The 18,626-nt window shown below is 40.6% G+C and overlaps 1 protein-coding gene across 8 annotated transcripts in view; it reads left to right on the top strand.

Moving 5' to 3' along the window:
• Rcor3 (REST corepressor 3) overlaps positions 1 to 18,626 on the top strand; it is a 40,661-nt gene that overhangs the window by 9,954 nt on the left and 12,081 nt on the right. For all 8 annotated transcript variants that reach the window (XR_008218126.1, XM_052738041.1, XM_052738042.1 and 5 more), the window contains exons 4-9: positions 968 to 1,020; positions 1,895 to 2,056; positions 3,799 to 3,923; positions 4,571 to 4,649; positions 8,891 to 9,109; positions 13,414 to 13,491. Coding sequence is in view for 7 of the 8 variants with exons in the window: in XM_052738041.1 (XP_052594001.1) it covers positions 968 to 1,020; positions 1,895 to 2,056; positions 3,799 to 3,923; positions 4,571 to 4,649; positions 8,891 to 9,109; positions 13,414 to 13,491 (716 nt within the window). In the remaining variant the exon portion in view is untranslated. The remainder of the gene's footprint in view (positions 1 to 967; positions 1,021 to 1,894; positions 2,057 to 3,798; positions 3,924 to 4,570; positions 4,650 to 8,890; positions 9,110 to 13,413; positions 13,492 to 18,626) is intronic.

Here is an 18,626-nt window from a genome sequence, read left to right as displayed (position 1 = left end):
AAATTGTAAGGTTCAATAATAATAGCAGATCCTTAGAAGTACTTAGGAAGTACCAAGTACTCCTGAGCATCTTCTGAGTGTTAACTCATTCAATCATGAGAGACTGTATTGTTTTATCCTGAATTTAGAGCAGGAAGCTAAGATATAAAAGTTCAAATTACCCCACCAAAGTTAAAAGTACTAGAAATGAACAGAAAAGCAAGTTCAAGTTAGACGGTAGCTATTGCAGGGTCAGAACTCTTAAGATTTCTGCTTCTTAGAAATATGTTTAAAGACTTAATTACATGTATATATGTGTAAAAAATAATTTTTAAAGGGTAAAGGAGTGACCATGGACACCACATAAAAGAATCTTGAACGTAACAGATTCCTTGATAATGAGGCCTTGAAATAGCGAGCACATCACTATTAAAACTGCTCATCTGAGTTACTCCACATGAATTACATGTGGCAGATGAGTGGAAACAGAATCCCCGAGCGCTTGGAAAGGAGCAGAAAAGCCAGGAGGAGCGTTTAAGGATATCTGTGCACATCAGCACACCGTTCTGTGTAGCTTGCAGAACTAACTGTCCATGAGTCGTCCTCATTTATAAATATGAGAAAGGGTCTTACACAGCCAAGTATCTCAAGGATTATTTTAGGATTTTACAGTGTAATTAGGTTCCATTGTCTACTTCCACACGGGTGATTGTCAGCATACAAAAGTAATTATAGTAATGTCACTTAATTTAGTAATAATTATATCATATATAGCCATAGGGTTATCAGGTTAAATGAAATTTTAAACCAGGTGAGGGGCCACTGATTCTGTGTGTAAGTCTCCTTTAGTAACATTTCATGGATGCTAGCTTTGGCTATTTTTTTTTTTACTCAGAATAATAAATTATTTTGCCATGTTTAAAAAAAAAAAACTAGATCTGAGAAACTGAAGTTATGAAAGTAATGACGTGACATTGTTCCATTACAGTGGATGAATACATCGCCATTGCAAAAGAGAGGCATGGCTACAATGTGGAACAGGTACGTAGAAAAATGTGTGTTAATCTTTGAGAAAGTTAATCTTCCAAAATATGAGTATATATATATATATATAGGTTTATTTTCATGTTTATGTTACAATTCCATTATTAAAATACAGAAACTTACTTTTAAACTCAACACTAAAATTCTGTCTCTTTTTTTAACAGAATGAAAGCTTATTCATTAAATAATACATAATACCTTATAGTATAGGTAGAGCCTTGCTACTAAAATAGAGGGAAGAATAATGCATTTTTAGAAATGACTTGCCAGCGATGTCATTGAAGTTATTTAGATGACTTCTAATAATTGTATGTATACATTATGGTAACAGCAAAATAAATATACAACTATTTTATTAAATATGTGATAAAATAATTAACTGGGATAGTTGCAGTGAAAGTACCCTTAATCTTAGAGCTGTTTAGTGTACAACATAATTATAAAAGGTTAAAGCTTGATATCCATCTGCTAAGTCCAACTGAATATTTCTGGTTCCTGTGTTATAATTGATAATTTTGTTCAGTTAATGATCGCAGTCACTTACTGGATAGCTTTCTTTTAGACTATTTTCCCTACATATTGACAAATGACATATTGATAAAACATGAGCAAAAGTCTTGTTGTGAGCTTTAGAGTCAGTCCACTAAGTCACTCTTTTCTTACTTCTGCAACACATATGACACATAGAAACGCTTGTTCTGAGGCCCCAACATAAAATAAATAAACAGGTTGTTACCCTGTTAGAGGCCCCAAACTAAATTTATCTTAAGTTGAAATCCTAGGCTCAAAATTTTAATCTGATTTATGTGTAACTCTTAAGAGTGGCGGAAGTAAGTCCTTTAAAATTAAAGGGGATGATTTCTCTTCCAAGGCACTTGGCATGCTGTTCTGGCACAAACATAACATTGAGAAGTCCCTTGCGGATCTCCCCAATTTCACTCCCTTTCCGGATGAGTGGACAGTGGAAGACAAAGTCCTGTTTGAACAAGCCTTTAGTTTCCATGGGAAGAGCTTCCACAGGATCCAGCAAATGGTATGGTGATTTGGTTCTCACTTGAATTATCATTATGGCAATTATCTTTTGATACTATTGAACACTGCCCACCTATTAAATATGAAATGTTTTCTATTTTAATATTAAAAAGTATTTGAAATGGGTGTATTTGCATACAATATTTCCTGCAATCATCCGTGCATAGCAGGTGTGTGCTTTTTCATTAGTAAATTGGTTTTTATCTGGTCTCAAGTGAGTAATAGCTACTAAGTTTGGTGGTTGTTTTTTATGGGGAAATAATAATTTAACTTTATTTTTTAATGTTTTGAGTTTTAACTTTAGGATTTTCTTTCATTTTGTATGTGAAAATCCATATTTTTAATCTAATTTTTGAGAGAATGCATGAGCACTGTATGTACATCACTTCTCCCCTCAACTCTTCCCATGTTCCCCACCTTCCTTTCAAGCTTATGACCACTTTAATCACTGTTGTTACATACATGTGTGTATATATGCCCACGCACATGTACATACAACCTACTGGATCCATTTAATGTTGCTCATATGTCTGTGTGTCCAGGGCTGACCACTTGGAATTAGACAGACTAATTAAAAGGCGATACCTGGACAATACTGAAGTAACACAGAAATTTAAAGACTGGCATAATTCCAACATGGAAGTCCATCTTAAGTCTGTGTGTTACATCAGCGTTCTCTGGGAACTCTTGGGGTTGTTGGTGTGGTTTTGACTTTTGTTTTTTTCAAGGGAAAATGTCTATATTGCTAATAGTATGGTCTGTGTTGCTAGCTCTTAAATGTTTAGTGTTGCATCAAAATAATGTACATCTGAGCAGTTGGCACTTTGTACATTTTAAGCAATGTTTCTGCATCTGCAGGACTTCTGTAATTGAAGGGAACATTTTGGTAGGTAGTTCACATCCTGCTTGCCTGTGTGACATACCTGGACATATGATTGTCAGCCACTGTAACAGTCAAAGGCTGTTCAGTGGTTAAGATCTGTCTGCATTATTTAATAAGATCCAGATTTAAAACTAAAGTGATTTTAAAGTTCATTGTAAAGTACTGAGTAGCTCTTCTTTGCTACATGAAAGAGGCCAGACTCCAAAGGCGACACTGTATGAGTCTATGGTATGAAACTTATGTTGATTTCAGTCATATACCAAAGCTCTGAACGAGAGAAAAGAGAGTTGAGTAACCCTAAGGAAACAAATGCTGTAAGGAAGCAAATGCTGAATGCTAGCATGGCTGTGCTGGGGACCTTGGGGGACGTTCTCATTAAGTTAGTTTGTGACATCCCCCCCACTCCCCCAGAAAAGACAGTAATATTGGCTCAGCAGTGTCAGTGACACTGGTGTAATGGAGTTAGTTCTGTGACTATCACAGTGCTTTTTAGTTCTTGTCATTCATGACTCACAAGCTTATTCCTTAAATCCCCCCTGCTGCTCAGAAGTCTTTTGGGTTTTTTCAAGACAGGGTTTCTCTGTGTAATAGCCTTGGCTGTCCTGGAACTCGCTCAGTAGACCAGGTTGGCCTCGAACTCACAGAGATCCACCTGTCTCTGCCTACTGAGTGCTGGGATTAAAGACGTGCACCAACGCCGCCCAGCCACTCAGAAGTCTAGGTTCTTATCATTCATAAAGGTACCCATGACATAGTTTTTACTTATGCCTTGATTATCAAAGAATCTGATATTGATATCCATTTGTTGATCAGAGTTTGTGAATTAAGCTTTCCAATAGTAATGGGGATTTTTTTTTAAGCTTCCAGATAAGACAATTGCAAGTCTTGTAAAGTATTATTATTCTTGGAAAAAAACTCGCTCAAGGACAAGTTTGATGGATCGCCAGGCCCGTAAACTAGCCAATAGACACAATCAGGGTGACAGGTAGGTTGAATGCTTTCCCTTGTTGGGGACTTGTCACTGGGTTGTGTATTTTTCATGAGACAGAAAGCTGCTACAGCACTGTTTGTCCTGAGGAAGAGCCACGTGGTCAGCACTGTCTGTGCTGTGAGGAAGAGTCACATGGTCTTGATTGTCAACTTCTCTACTCTGTGGCTTCTTTAGTGTTGACTGTTCAGTGTGAATTAGAGACATCCTGTGGATGTAACTCAGTGATAGAGCACTAGCATTTGTGAGGCCTGGGTTCCATCCCCAGTTCTCCACACACAAAAATATATATTAAAGAATATATTCTGTGCAAGAGGGCCTTTGTACGGTTACTGAGGTAACATTCCTGAGTAGTTAAGGTCCCTATTACTATGATTGCATTTTGTCTCTTTACACCAAGTACACAGAGCTGAAGTTACCAGCATTACATCAAACTGCGTATGTTCTCTCCCCAAGTGGTACTTGTAAATTTCTTCCCCACTGAATCTCTTACTTTTTAGCTAACAGTGTTGCTTAAATGGTTCTGTAAGCCCCAAAGGATGAATGTTGCTTAGAAATCCGGGTTATAGCAGTTCTTCCTGGTAACAGTTGTTAGGAATGTGTAGTAAAGTCACTTGACGATCCACTAATCTTGTTTCTTTCAGTGATGATGATGTGGAAGAAACACACCCAATGGACGGGAATGACAGTGACTATGACCCAAAAAAAGAAGCCAAGAAAGAGGTGATGATCCTGAGGAGTCCTTGTTCTTGTTACAGTAGCCTACGCATAAAGATTGACCTAACACTCTACATTAAGGGGGTAAAGAGGCCTGGAGCCAGGTGTGGTGGTGCACGCCTTTAATCCCAGCACTTGGGAGGCAGAGACAGGCAGATCTCTGTGCATTTGGGACCAGCCTAGTCTACTTAGAGAGTTCCAGGCCATCGAGGACTACACAATGAGACCCTGTCTCAAAAATAAGATGAAAAGGGGGGTTGGAGAGATGACTTGGTGGTTAAGAGCACTTATTGCCCTTTCAAGACTGGAATCTGGTTCTCAGCGCTCAGGTCCGTCCTGTAACTCCAGCTCCAGGAAATCCGCCACCTCTGGCCTCAGTGTGCATACACACAAACACACTTACATACAAATAATTAAAAATAAACCTTTGGGAAATGAAGAAAGACTTTTCTATAATGGTTTTGAAAGTGGCTTTCAAGTTTGGGAACTATTGTAATTTTTAGAATCTCTACTAGCTGTGAAGTAGAAGTGTTGGAATATCTCCCCTAGTCACAGATGGAATGGCCCTGTCGCAATTCTTAGTCCGTAATGCATTAAAAAAAAATTAAACTCACCTTTACATGGTAAGATTTGTTAGGTAAAATTTTAGGGTTTCTGGTTTTGTTACCCAATTTTTCTCAGAACTGTTTTTTCCATGTTATAGCAAATTAGAAAGTAGTAGCAGGTATATGGAGAGCAGTGAACACTGAATGCTGGCTCAGTGAGAGGTGGAAGAACCCATAGGACAGTGCTCAGCTGCCTCAGTGTGCTGATGATAAGGAGCTTACAGTCATTAAGAAAAAGCTAAATTGATACTCATGCCGTTTGATGAGGTAAGGAATTCCGATTTGTAAAGTGTTCGAAGTGTTGACAGGTGAAGGCTGGTGAGGTGAGGCAGCTTTGGAGTCAGCAGTAAGCACTGGAGTGAAGGTGGCCGCCCCGCTTCCTCACAGCAGTCACTGTCAGAAGACCCTATTAGTCCTTCCCTTCCCTGGAGTTTCTCCATTGACATTTTAAAATCCTAAATGACCTCAACTTGATGCTTTCTAACTTTCCTAACTTTTAGATTTTAATAATTTCCGAACACCAGCTACTTTCAGATCCCACAATTTCTTCATCGCTCCTGTCCACTTTACTTTTGCTTCCTTGAACCGTAGACAGACTTAATCACATGTGTGTATGTGTGGCTGTGTGTGAATGTGTGCATTGTGAGTACAGGTACTTGTGGAAGCCGAAAGAGGGCGTTGGATCTCCTGGACCTGGAGTTTCAGGCAGTTGTGAGCCACCTATTGGTGCTGGAAACAGGACTCAGGCCCTCTGCAAAAGCGGGGTGTGCTTTTAACCACTGAGCGTCTCTTCAGCCCCAGGATTCACTTTTGAAATTGATTTCTTCCTGTACTTTTTTTAGCTCCCCTTTACACTCTTCTTACTGTAGCCTTCTTAGAACCAAAGTGCTTATTCAGGTGTGTGTGTGTCTGTCTGTCTGTCTGTCTGTGTAGCCTTCTTAGAACCAAAGTGCTTATTCAGGTGTGTGTGTGTCTGTCTGTCTGTCTGTCTGTGTAGCCTTCTTAGAACCAAAGTGCTTATTCAGGTGTGTGTGTGTCTGTCTGTCTGTCTGTCTGTGTAGCCTTCTTAGAACCAAAGTGCTTATTCAGGTGTGTGTGTGTGTGTCTGTCTGTCTGTCTGTGTAGCCTTCTTAGAACCAAAGTGCTTATTCAGGTGTGTGTGTGTCTGTCTGTCTGTCTGTGTAGCCTTCTTAGAACCAAAGTACTTATTCAGGTGTGTGTGTGTGTATGTGTGTGTGTGTGTGTGTCTGTCTGTCTGTGTAGCCTTCTTAGAACCAAAGTGCTTATTCAGGTGTGTGTGTGTCTGTCTGTCTGTCTGTCTGTGTAGCCTTCTTAGAACCAAAGTACTTATTCAGGTGTGTGTGTATGTGTGTGTCTGTCTGTCTGTCTGTCTGTGTAGCCTTCTTAGAACCAAAGTGCTTATTCAGGTGTGTGTGTGTGTGTGTGTCTGTCTGTCTGTCTGTCTGTGTAGCCTTCTTAGAACCAAAGTGCTTATTCAGGTGTGTGTCTGTCTGTCTGTCTGTCTGTCTGTCTGTGTAGCCTTCTTAGAACCAAAGTACTTATTCAGGTGTGTGTGTGTGTATGTGTGTGTGTGTCTGTCTGTCTGTCTGTGTAGCCTTCTTAGAACCAAAGTGCTTATTCAGGCGTGTGTGTGTGTGTGTCTCAAGTGCACTCATCCATACTTCCAGGTGTGGAGGCCATAGTTTCCATCTTCCTTCCTTCCTTCCTTCCTCCCCCTTTTCCTTCCTTTCTTCTTCTTTTAGAGGCAAGGTCTCTCACTGAGCTTGCTGTTCTAACTAGACAAACTGGCCAATGGGCTGCCAGGATTCCTGTCTCTCTGCACCCCAGAGATTATGGGCATATGCTGCTGTGCCAAGCTTTTATGTGGGAACTGGGGTTCCCAACCCATGCCCTCAAGGACAGCAGACTGTCCTTGCCTAGCCCGCTCCCCGAGCCTGTCTTTGCCTTTTCTGGCTTCTTTCCTTTGTGGCCTGTTTTAGAGAAGTATATATTTCGTTATTTTACTGTCCTCTATTCCTGTACTTCTATTCTTGTGTCCTCAGGAGATTCTGTCTTCTATATTTAGGTCAGATTCTAGAGCTGGTATTCCCAGTGACTTTCCAATCAGCACACACTTGGACTCCAAACCCTGCTGTTTGTGATTTGTGTAAAAACCCACAGTTTTAGTCACATCTTGGTTTTGTTTGTTTGTTTGTTTTTAACTTATTCAAACTTAAATTTGGTGTTTTCTTTTTTTTAACGTATATATTTATTGATTATCTGGGTCACTATTCTTTATTGATTCAGTCTTTTCTTTGTTTTTTCATGAGGACTATCCTTTAGAAGTTCATACACATCTCTAAGACCTGAGATTAGACTATGTTCTTCCAAACAACTCCTGCATTTGCTTCTAATTGTGTGTAGGCACTGCCATCCTAAGCCTCTAAAATGTTTTATTTGGGACTTCTCAGATTACAAAGATCATATAAGTTTAGGGCCTAAACCTGTCTGAGGCAGGACTATGGTTGGGGATTCTCAGGGGAGACTTTTCAAGGTTTCTTTTCTTTAACCAAGACAGGCACAGGCCTGACTGTTTCTACCCTCTCCTGTGGCGGAGCAAGTGGGGGTTTTTCCCTGCTTTACACATTGATAGGTGTACTTTCTAGCATTCTGCCCTTGTTTCCTGTGCCCTGCATGGCCCCCACTGAAGCCTGGAGCTCCCTCTGAATGCTTCTCTCATGTTCCAGGCCACTGAGGAATGGCCTTACTTCACGGCCAGCTTGGAAAACCTTTGATCCAAAGATTTTAGGAGGCATCTCTCAGAACATCAAATTTGCCTTAATTGCTTTGAGTTTCAAGCAGTAAATTGAATTACACTTGACTACACAGTTCTCTGGATTCAGCTCCACTTCCTAAAGAACGAAGTTCCTCAGTGTATCAGTAAGATGTGTGTCAGGTCTTAATGGATTCCTCTCAGAAGCACAGAGGGACACTGGTGTTTCCAGTTTAGGACATTAAGTATTAATGCTACTTAATGGTTCAGTGTCATCATTACTGGAACAACTTTTTAACTCTTCTGAGGTGTGAACTGATACCTGATACTTGGGTTTGGAGTTTTATTATCTACAAGCCACATACACACATTTGACTGTGTCCATATCATCAGAGTCAAGGTCATCTTGTGTCCATTCTAACCTCCAGAGCCATACATTGTTCTGAAACTCCAAGTGAAATAAAAACTTTCTCTTTTTACCAGCTTCCTAATATGCACATGTAATTCCTAAATTGTCTTTTTGTGTTGTTCTTTTTGTAGATCTTTATATGTATAATTTGTGGTTTGGGGCAAGGTTGTTGCTCCGTTCTTCATTGCATAAGCAAATGGGAAGAATTTGCAGTGTGATTTATTTTTTCTGTGTAGTCCTCGGGATGTAGAAACTAAAACATTTTATTGAATTAATCAAAAATATATTTTGTCGTGGTGTCATCTACACCCCAGCATGTGTGTCTTATTTGGACTTGTAAGTAATAAAGCTTGTTGGGAGTATTGTGCAGTGCAGAAGATTTTGCTGTTTGTAGTAGACTGTTTACTCTGTATGCACTTATGAAAACCAAAGCCTCGCTCTTCTACCTGTGTTCCCCTAGGGAAACACTGACCAGCCTATCCAAACCAGCAAGGTTGGCCTCGGGAGGAGAGAGTACCAGAGCCTGCAGCACCGCCATCACTCACAGCGGGCCAAGTGCCGCCCACCCAAGGGCATGTATTTAACCCAGGAGGACGTGGTGGCTGTTTCCTGTAGTCCCAACGCAGCCAACACCATCCTGAGGCAACTGGACATGGAGCTGATCTCTCTAAAGCGTCAGGTATCTTATAAAAGTGGTGTCTTTTATGACTTTGTTCATCTGCTTTTGTTTAGATCAAACGCTGTAGTTTGCAGATGTTCTGTTCTAGAAGTTACGTTTTTTTGGTTTTTGGGGGGTGGTGTTTGTTTTGGGATGCAGACTTGACCCTGCAGCCTCAACAATGGTACTATACTACTGAGCTTGTTATAGTTTAGGAAATTTGGATGCAAATCCCAGCATAGCTACCTATCAGCATTGATTCTAAGCAAATTCTGTAGCTCACAGGCCTTCAATTTTGCTGTAAAATAGGGAACAATAACCATCCTGTCTTTCAGGTTGTTGGAAGCTGTTTGTACTGATATGTGTAGGTTGTTTCGCACACTGTGGCTCCTCGGGGAGTCGTCACTGCTGCTGTCCTCACTGTGTGTTCTTGTAGTAACAGTGTTTTTAAAACGTCCACAGGACGTTTTAAAGATAAGACCTTAGTATGTAAACTTTGAGGATTACCCATAAGACCTTATAAAAATCAACTGATCGTTTCTGCTCTTAGTAAGAAAGAGTGTTACCATAATGAAGTGGTTACAGTTATGAACAACCTCAGTCTAACCAGCTCATCTAACCAGATTACAGCTTGTTTTCCCTTAGGGGGCTTTTTAACCTTCTCTCAGCTTCCATGGCCTCTGGAAGTAAGTTAGCATACAGGGTTGGAAACAAGATCACACATGATGAGAACTCAAAGCAGTGTCCGACATGTGACCTGTCCACTGGCTTTTAGGCATCTGGCCTTTCTTATCTTCTTATCCTGTTTCTTGTTTGGTTTTGTATCAAAGACTCCCATCTTCCAAACCATAGTCTTCTATATCACTGGTTCTCAGCCTTCTTAATGCTGTGACCTTTTAATACAGTTCCTTATGTTGTGGTGACCCCAACCATAAAATTATTTTGTTGCTACTGTTATGAACTGTAATGTAAATATCTGTGTTTTCTGAGAGTCTTAGGCAACTTCTGCAAAAAGACTATTTAACCTCCCTCCAGAAGGGTCGCACCCCACAAGTTGATAACCATTGTTCTAGCTACTTTGCCTATAATCTTTTGAGAATTTGTAGGAGGGAGGGAAGAGGCCCATTATCTTCATTTGCAATTCTACTTCTGTATTACGGCGTTTCCTCATCATTTATTTTAACATTTATTTATTCATTCATTCATTTATTTGTTTGTTTACTTATTTATTTGTGTCTGTGCATGCCCATATAGCACAGCACCCGTGTGGAGGTCAGTTGTCTCCTTACATCTTCATCAAACTAAAGTCATCGGCCCTGGTGGCTCAAGCACTTGGCCACTGAGCCATCCTACCAGCCCCTTGTGGGCTATTTTCAGTTTCTTTCCTTGGGTATTCATGTGATATATGACATGGTAAAGGTTTATATCAGTAGTGCCTCATCTTACACCACCATGCTTCCCTGGCATCTGTTTTTGTTGTTTTGTGTTTCCCATCTGTGAGCAGGACCACACACATTTACCTACTCAACTACCGTCGTCCATGATTCCCTTAAGTTTCCACAGTCATCTTGATGAAAGGGTCTCAATTTAGTTTCTGAGTTACTCTCATTTTTTATTTCTTGTTTTGTTGTTGTTTGTTTGGGGTTTTTTTGTTGTTGTTGTTGTTTCTTGACAATATCATTCATAGCTCTTGCTGTCATGGAATTTACTATGTACACCAGGCTGACCTTGAACTCACAGAGATCTGCCTGCTTCTGCCTCCTGAGTGATGGGATTAAAGGTCTGTGCCACCACTGCCACTCCATCATTCCTATTCTGAAGGAGAGGTTTCTTAATTTTGTAATTAATATTTCTTTCTTTTTTCTTTTTCTTTTTTTTTTTTTTTTTTCCAGAGCTAAGGACCGAACCCAGGGTCTTGCGCTTGCTAGGCAAGTGCTCTACCACTGAGCTAAATCCCAACCCCTGTAATTAATATTTCTGACTTGAGTTGTATTAATCTAGACTCTCATCTCACTCTGTCTTCTGCATTGCCATTAGAAATGTCTTTCTGGCCGGGCGGTGGTGGCGCACGCCTTTAATCCCAGCACTCGGGAGGCAGAGCCAGGAGGATCTCTGTGAGTTCGAGGCCAGCCTGGACTACCAAGTGAGTTCCAGGAAAGGCGCAAAGCTACACAGAGAAACCCTGTCTCGAAAAACCAAAAAAAAAAAAAAAAAAAAAAAAAAAAAAAAAAAAAAAAAAAAAAAAAAAAAAAAAAAAAAAAGAAATGTCTTTCTGAAAGGCAAGTGTGATCGTGTGCTCTTGACTAAAAATCTTCAGTTTCCTTCAGTCTTTAGGCAAATTGGAAATTCTTTTTATGTTTGTTTGTTTGTTTGTTTTTTGAGACAGGGTTTCTCTGTGTAGCTTTGTGCCTTTCCTGGAACTCACTTGGTAGTCCAGGCTGGCCTCGAACTCACAGAGATCCTCCTGGCTCTGCCTCCCGAGTGCTGGGATTGAAGGCGTGGGCCACCACCGCCCGGCCAAATTGGAAATTCTTTGGCGTACTACATGGTCCTTTGGTTCTTTGCCCTGGTCTTACATTCTTCCTTTTTTCCTAAATGCTATTTGCCTAGAATTCATTCTGTCTCCCCAACCTTAGCTGCCAGCTGAATGCTTTAAAACTTGGTTTAGGTTTTATTTCTTCTGGAACATTCCTCCCCACCACCCACCCAGTGCACCTTTATTTTCTTATCCTCTCTTCCTCTCCCTTTTCCTCTGTGTGTCTTTCTAACATGGCCAACTAATTTACTCAAAACCATCCCTTGATTTATTCCAGATACTCTGGCTGAAAAAATGTGATGAATAACCTAATGATATTTGGCTGCCCATACTGCTGAAAAACAGACCAAGCAGGGGTAGTTCTCACATGTCGTACCCTAAATCATAGAGTAAGAGTTTGAAACTTGGTTTCCGTTTAGAGTGTACCTCTTACATGTATTACCCTGGAAGGTTTATCACCTCCACGTGCCTTATGTTCTATCTTCTGTGAATGGGTCCAGGGGAAGCAGCCAGTTCTGCTCCAGCTCTTGTTCTGAAAACGTGAGTTTGTTCCAGGACTTTGATAGACTGGGAAGCAGTTTGAGCGTAATATGAATTTTGTGTTGGCCAAATATGGTTTTTGTCAGTAACTGACCACGGTCACACACCTCCGTTGTGTGGCAGCCACATCAGTTCACTGTGTGTTGGGAACTGCACACTTGCCAACTGGGGGAGAATTACAAGTAACTCAGAAGCTGCAGTCAGTCTGACACCCATCCCCATCTTCACACTCAGCCTGAATATCTTTGTGAGGTCCAGTGCCGTCTTTATTGTAGCAGTTATACATTTTTTAACCATTTAAAGTAATCAGATTCCCATTTTTGCTAGATTCCTGTCTTTTCATGTTTCTCATTGAAGGTTTTGAATGTTCTGTCCAATAAGTATCCTTTCCCCATAAGATGTAGGTTTTTTTAACTTTTAAGAACATGTTTGTTGTGTTACAGCAGAACTAATTGCATTGACCACACAGAATGGTTGTAAGAATTTAGCGATTTTTAATGTATCAAGAATGATGTTTTATACCTAGCAAATATTAAGCATGATCATCATTATTATTACAGGAACATTTGCCATTTTGTCAGGACATTATAGCAATGAGAAGTGGTGACAGAGTTGAATCTTTGGGTGTGCCAGCTGCCTTTGGTTATAAAAGTCACTGTGAAGTGACATTTAAAGACGGATTTAGACTCTGAGTGCTTAAAGAACGACAGGACTACCCGGGCGGTGGTGGCTCACACTTTTAATCCTAGCACTCAGGAGGCAGAGGCAGGAGGATCTTTGAGTTCAAGGCCAGCCTGGTCTATAGAGGGAGTTCAGGACAGCTAGGGCTACACAGAGAAATCCTGCTTCGAAAAATAAAACAAACAAAAAGAATGACAGAACTTTTCATTTGAAGTGTATCTGGATTTTTAAATGAAATTTTTTATTTCTTAAAGAAAAAAAGTACGTGATTTGAGAGTGGTTCAGTGGTAAAGTGCTTACCTACCAGGAGTGAAGCCCCATCCAGTACTCAGCACTGCCCCCGCCCCCCAATAACAAAATCTGTGTTATTGTCTTGTTCAAAGTCTTAGCAATCCATCAAGTATGTGCTACTTGAATGGCAGCAGCAAGGTACGCTTCGGTGTGATAATTACGTCGTTCTCCTGAACTAAAACCTGAGATGGTTTTGATATATGTCCTGTTCATTATGTAATACTCACAAAAATGTACTAAGTACATGGTCTGACTCACATTTTGTTATTTTGTGAAGGTTCAGAATGCTAAGCAAGTAAACAGTGCCCTTAAGCAGAAAATGGAAGGTGGAATTGAAGAGTTCAAACCTCCTGAGGTATGATGCTGAAAATCCATGTGTGAGCACCTTGTTCTTTTGAGTTCTGGTCCTTTTTTGAAGTTTTCATAATATGAACAATTTATTGTGCCTAATTTTTCATTTACACAGTTATCTTTTGAGTCTTGAGTGTTTTCATATTTAAGTTAATTCACTTCCCCCTGCCCTCAGCAAGTACTTTGAAAAACACTGATGAGCTGGAAGGTCTGTGGGAAGGCGGTACTTGTCTGGGACAAGCAGTGTTTGTTCAGAGCACTTTCCCGCCATGTGACTTGGTAACAAGAATAAATCACAAGGGATTTTTCTTAAACAAAATCTTATTTTAAAACACTTGTTTTGGGCTCAAATTTCAATCTGGATTTTACTTTGTATATTTTTTTACACTCTGCCTGAAAATATAAAATCTCATATATAAAGATTATATATTACTCATTTTTTCAGCCTTATTTGTGATTTGTTTCTGTGTTCATGGTAATTATAGCAGAACCTGAATGCCCCTAAAATCCAAACAAGTCTTTTTACAAAACTTCCAGCTGTAAAATCTTTGATTTTTTTTAAAGATTTCCAAGTTACAATTCATATTCTGAATTGGCCTTTCTATGTATATAATGACCAAATCATTGTATATGTTCCTGTGCCCTTTCCATGCCTCCTACATTTAACTGAAATATCTACAGATAAAATGGAGGGGGACAGTAGAGTAAGAAGTGCTCTGCACATCAAGGTTAGTTATGGGAAGCAAAGAAAAACGCATAGATCAGGATCTCATTTCAAGCCCCATAAGTAAACTAAATACATTCCAGTGACATGAAATTAAGGGAGGTATAATACAAAATATTTTATTTTCCTTTATTATTGCAAGATGAAACTTTAAAATTTGAATTGGTTATTTTAATGTTTTACTTAATCATACACTAAATACATATAAAGTAAAATTTCATGTTCTATCAGATTCTTAATTTAAAAATTATGTGAGTACAGCAGGTATTAAACAGGGGCAGGGCCCAGGTGTGGTGGTGCACACCTTAATATCAGTGCTCAGGAGGCAGAGACCAGAGGGACAGCCAGCACTTCATAGAGAGATCTTGTCTCAAAAAAAAAACCAAAAACAAACTTGACAGGTGGCGGGGAGGGTGTGGTAACGGCACAGCGCAGCGAGTAAGGGCACTTGCTGCCGATTCTGGCCACTTCAGTTTGATCCCCAGGATCCACATGATGGAGACAGAACTGAGTCCTAGAAGCTGTCCTCTGACTTCTGCATATGTACCATGGTACATGCATACTCCCCCACTACATAAATAAGTGAATAAATGTTGTACATAAAAAACAAAACTATGAGACTACTAATAACTTACATGCAAAAGTTTGAAAATTTAGAGGCTAGAGAGATAGCTCATTAGTTAAGAGCACTGGCTGTTCTTCCAGAGGATCTGGGTTCAATTCCCAGCACCTACATGATGGCTCACAACTGTCTGTAACTCCAGTTCCAGGGAGTCTGAAGCTGTCTTCTGGCCTCCACAGGCATCAGGCATGCACATGGTGTATAGACATACATGCAGGCAAAAACACCCACACAAATAAAGTTTAAAAACAAAAAAATATTTAAGAATTTGAATAAAATAGATAATTTCTAGATGTTCTACTAAAGTTCCCAAGAGGTGTGGGGAAAGGCTAAATAACTTATAATCAACATTTTTCTCTCACAAGAAAACAGGCCCAGATAATTTACAGAAGAAGTAGCAAATCTCAAGGAAAAGTTAATTCTTTTCTATAGTATTGCAGGGTAGTTTCACTCATTACCATGGTATAAGACGGGAAAGTGCCGGAAGCAGCTTGTCTTGACTGTGTACTCCCTCTTTGGTCTTTAGATGGGCAACTGAAGCAGGTACAGCTGCTGCATGTGAGGAGTTGGCACCTCAGGGGTTGCTGACTTACTCAAGATCACCAAGCACTACATAGTAGCATCTCCTGTAGCCAGGGTTAGACCCGATTGGTCAGTGTGCATGGTGCTGCCAGAAACTTGCAGAAAGTGTCATAGAATAGCAGAACCGCCAGCTACTGCAATAGAAGTTATCAAACATTTATTATATCTTTTGATATAAGAACAGTGAGCAAAATGAAATCATCAAAATCTTAGCCTCATATATGGGTTCCCCGAAGTCTGGATGCATTTGGCTGATTTAATGATCTCATCTGACTTGAAGTACATAAAGCACCATCATCCAGAAAGTCTCCACAGTGTATTTGTTTATCATATTCTGTTGCTTTCGGGACCAGGCAATATGAATGGATATATTCTGAAATACCAGTTATATCACATCAAAGACATTGAAAGACAATCCTTTCACTCTTGGATTAGACTTCACCTAATCAAAACTGTTAATAACCTTTGAGTAATCATGTCATTAAATGCAGTGCTCATTGTTATTAAGGAGCTTTACTTATGAATTTGGCTTTAGATTTTTTATTTTAGCTAGAATAAAAATTAATGAAGAAAGTACATTCACTTCTACCACTATTTATTGCTTACCTGTTTGTGTGAGGCAGTATTTAGGTACCGTGGGAAATGTGGGAGGAGGGGAGAACACATAGAGATAGGGTAATCACCCCCCTTGCGTAAAACAATATTTGTAATCCAGATATTATCTGATAAACTGATGGAAGTTTATCAGATCTCAATACTAAATACATATAAAGTAAAATTTCATGTTCTAGCAGATTCTTAATTTAAAAATTATGTGAGTACAGCAGGTATTAAACACAGGGCAGGGCCCAGGTGTGGTGGTGCATACCTTAATATCAGTGCTCAGGAGGCAGAGACCAGAGGGACAGCCAGCACTTCATAGAGAGATCTTGTCTCTGGACATGACTCATTCTGGCTGGACCATCAGGAAAGACCTGATGAGGACAGGGATAAATGGGGTTTGTGCACATGTGCAAAGTTCAGAGGGGTCCAGGCAGAGAGAGGGTAACGGCGATGGAGGCTAGCTGGTGAACTGGTAACATATTGAGACTCTTTTCTGCCTAGAAAGGCGATCATAGATGCAGAGAATGAACACATGGAATGGGAAATATAAACAGGGGTGTTTGTTATAGAGATTGTTAGGCAGGGGCCAGGGTGTCAATGCTTTTGGGAGAGCTAGGAGAAGTATACCTTTAAATCAGGTACAGGGGAAAGCCCTGCAAGTGGTGAAATGATGTCATTATAGGAAAATTGTTTTGGCAGTGTCCAGGCGAGATAAACTAGAATAGGCAAGCATGCTTACTGCTAAAGTGTCAAGCATGTGAGATGTGAAGTAAGAAGTAAGTAGAATAGTTTAGCCGTAGGAATGAGAACAAGAGACAACTCCACTTCAAAGTTAGAGATGCATGGGTCTCCTTGAAAATCTGTGTTGGGTGGAGGAGGTGTGTTTGGTTATGACTGTGGCAGATAGGTGGCGGCAGTGACATCCGTGGACCTGGGAAGGAAGAGCTGTAACTGAAAGCGATGCCACTGGTATTCCCATCCCGTGTGTTCGCTTCCGACCGTTATGATGGGTGCTCAAGTTTCCAGCTTTGAGCAGGAAGTTTAACCTGGTAACCTTTTCCAGCTCTTATGAGATGATATGACGTGCCAGTGACAAAATGGAGAAGTAGATAAGAAAACCTGATGTGACAGGGAGGGTCAGTGCAAGTGTCTGGTGTTTGGTCGGCCTGCCCTTTGTGACCTTCTGCATTGTTACTGTTACTGTCTGATTTTGTGTAGTTACTTTTAAAACAGGCATTTCAGATTAGGGGTTGCTACGACAGCTACAGAGTTTAGTTTTCATCATGAGTCAAATTCTAGTTATCCTTTCTTTAAATTAAAGTTTCTGGGGTCAATAACTTAAAGACCTCCTGTATGTTTAAAATATGTTGTCCTGTTTCCCTCAGTCTCCCCTGCTCCCTGTCTCCATTCCATCAAACACTCAGTCCTAACCAGCTTCAGCATCTCCTTCCTGCAGTTTGCCACCAGAGCTACGGTTTAAAGGCTAACTGACTTGTCGTCGCTGAAGGCCAGAAACGTGAACTGGGTTCCCGGGCCCTCTTCCTAAGCTCTGTTTTAGGTGGTTAGCCTTCCTTTTCCTTCTGCTTTTTCAGCCATTGAGATGTTGCATTCTCTTGTTAGTACTGTCTTCCCTCAACAGTAGTTTTCACACACATGTATACAGGCGTGGTCTAAGTTCTTATGCTCAGAATTCATTTTCTTTTCTCCTGGAGATGTATGATCTCATCCCTTCACAGTGTTAAAGTTACATTATAAATGTTCAACCGGCTAAGGAAACGGAGGGACCAGCAGGCATGTGTGGTAGTAGCCAGAGCAGTGCCGCAGCAACACCGGAAGTTCCCCTGGACTGCATCCCGGGGCATGCATCCCGGGGCATGCATCACGGGGCATGCGCCAGACTGCACAGTCACGGCCTGCAAACTGAGTGTCATTCCTTCAGTCTCTTCTTCGTTTTCACACAGCCCCGGTGTATCCCTTTGGAGAGCGAGCAATTCCTAGTGTATGATGCATGTCTTTATGCAACACTGGTCCAAATCAGTTTAGCAGTCATATTGGGGTTCAGCTAAAAACCTAGTGCTCTGTCCCAGTGCTGGTAGATGTGTTAGGACAGTGTGTGTCCTCGGCTGCCTTTGGGAGAACATTCAGGAGCCATTAGGAGGGAACACAGCATAATTGTTTTTAAAGCTTGTAGCCTAGTGTAAGAACTTCACATTTAAGCAATGTGTGAATGACTCCCTTGTTATAAAATTTTCTCAAACCTTCAAAAATAGTTTGGATACATGAATATTGCGTTTTTGTCCATGTGAAACCTGAATTCCACCTGAATATCCCGGTACCTCACATTCATTGTGTCCCAAATGAAACGCATCTTGGCTTCGCCTTTCCCCATCATCTCCCTGATGAGCACTTCCCGGCTGCACAGCCTTCTGCTGGCTCTCCAGGCTTAAGAGTCTGGTTCTGGTAAAGTCATGCCCACTGCACACCCTCTCCCTCGCCTCCCCCAACACAGCTATGCCTTGTCAGGCCTAGTGCAGACCTCCAGCCTTGTTCTTGTTGCCTTCCTGTGGTGAGTGGCAATAAATAAAGTTCTGCTTTAAACCCTGCAGAG

This window comes from Peromyscus californicus, unplaced genomic scaffold (genome assembly GCF_007827085.1).
Source record: "Peromyscus californicus insignis strain IS unplaced genomic scaffold, ASM782708v3 Scaffold_14__1_contigs__length_90479793_seg_2, whole genome shotgun sequence".
Classification (NCBI taxonomy): domain Eukaryota; kingdom Metazoa; phylum Chordata; class Mammalia; order Rodentia; family Cricetidae; genus Peromyscus; species Peromyscus californicus.
Note: the sequence above shows the minus strand (reverse complement) of the source record. Positions and strands in the feature narration are given on the sequence as shown.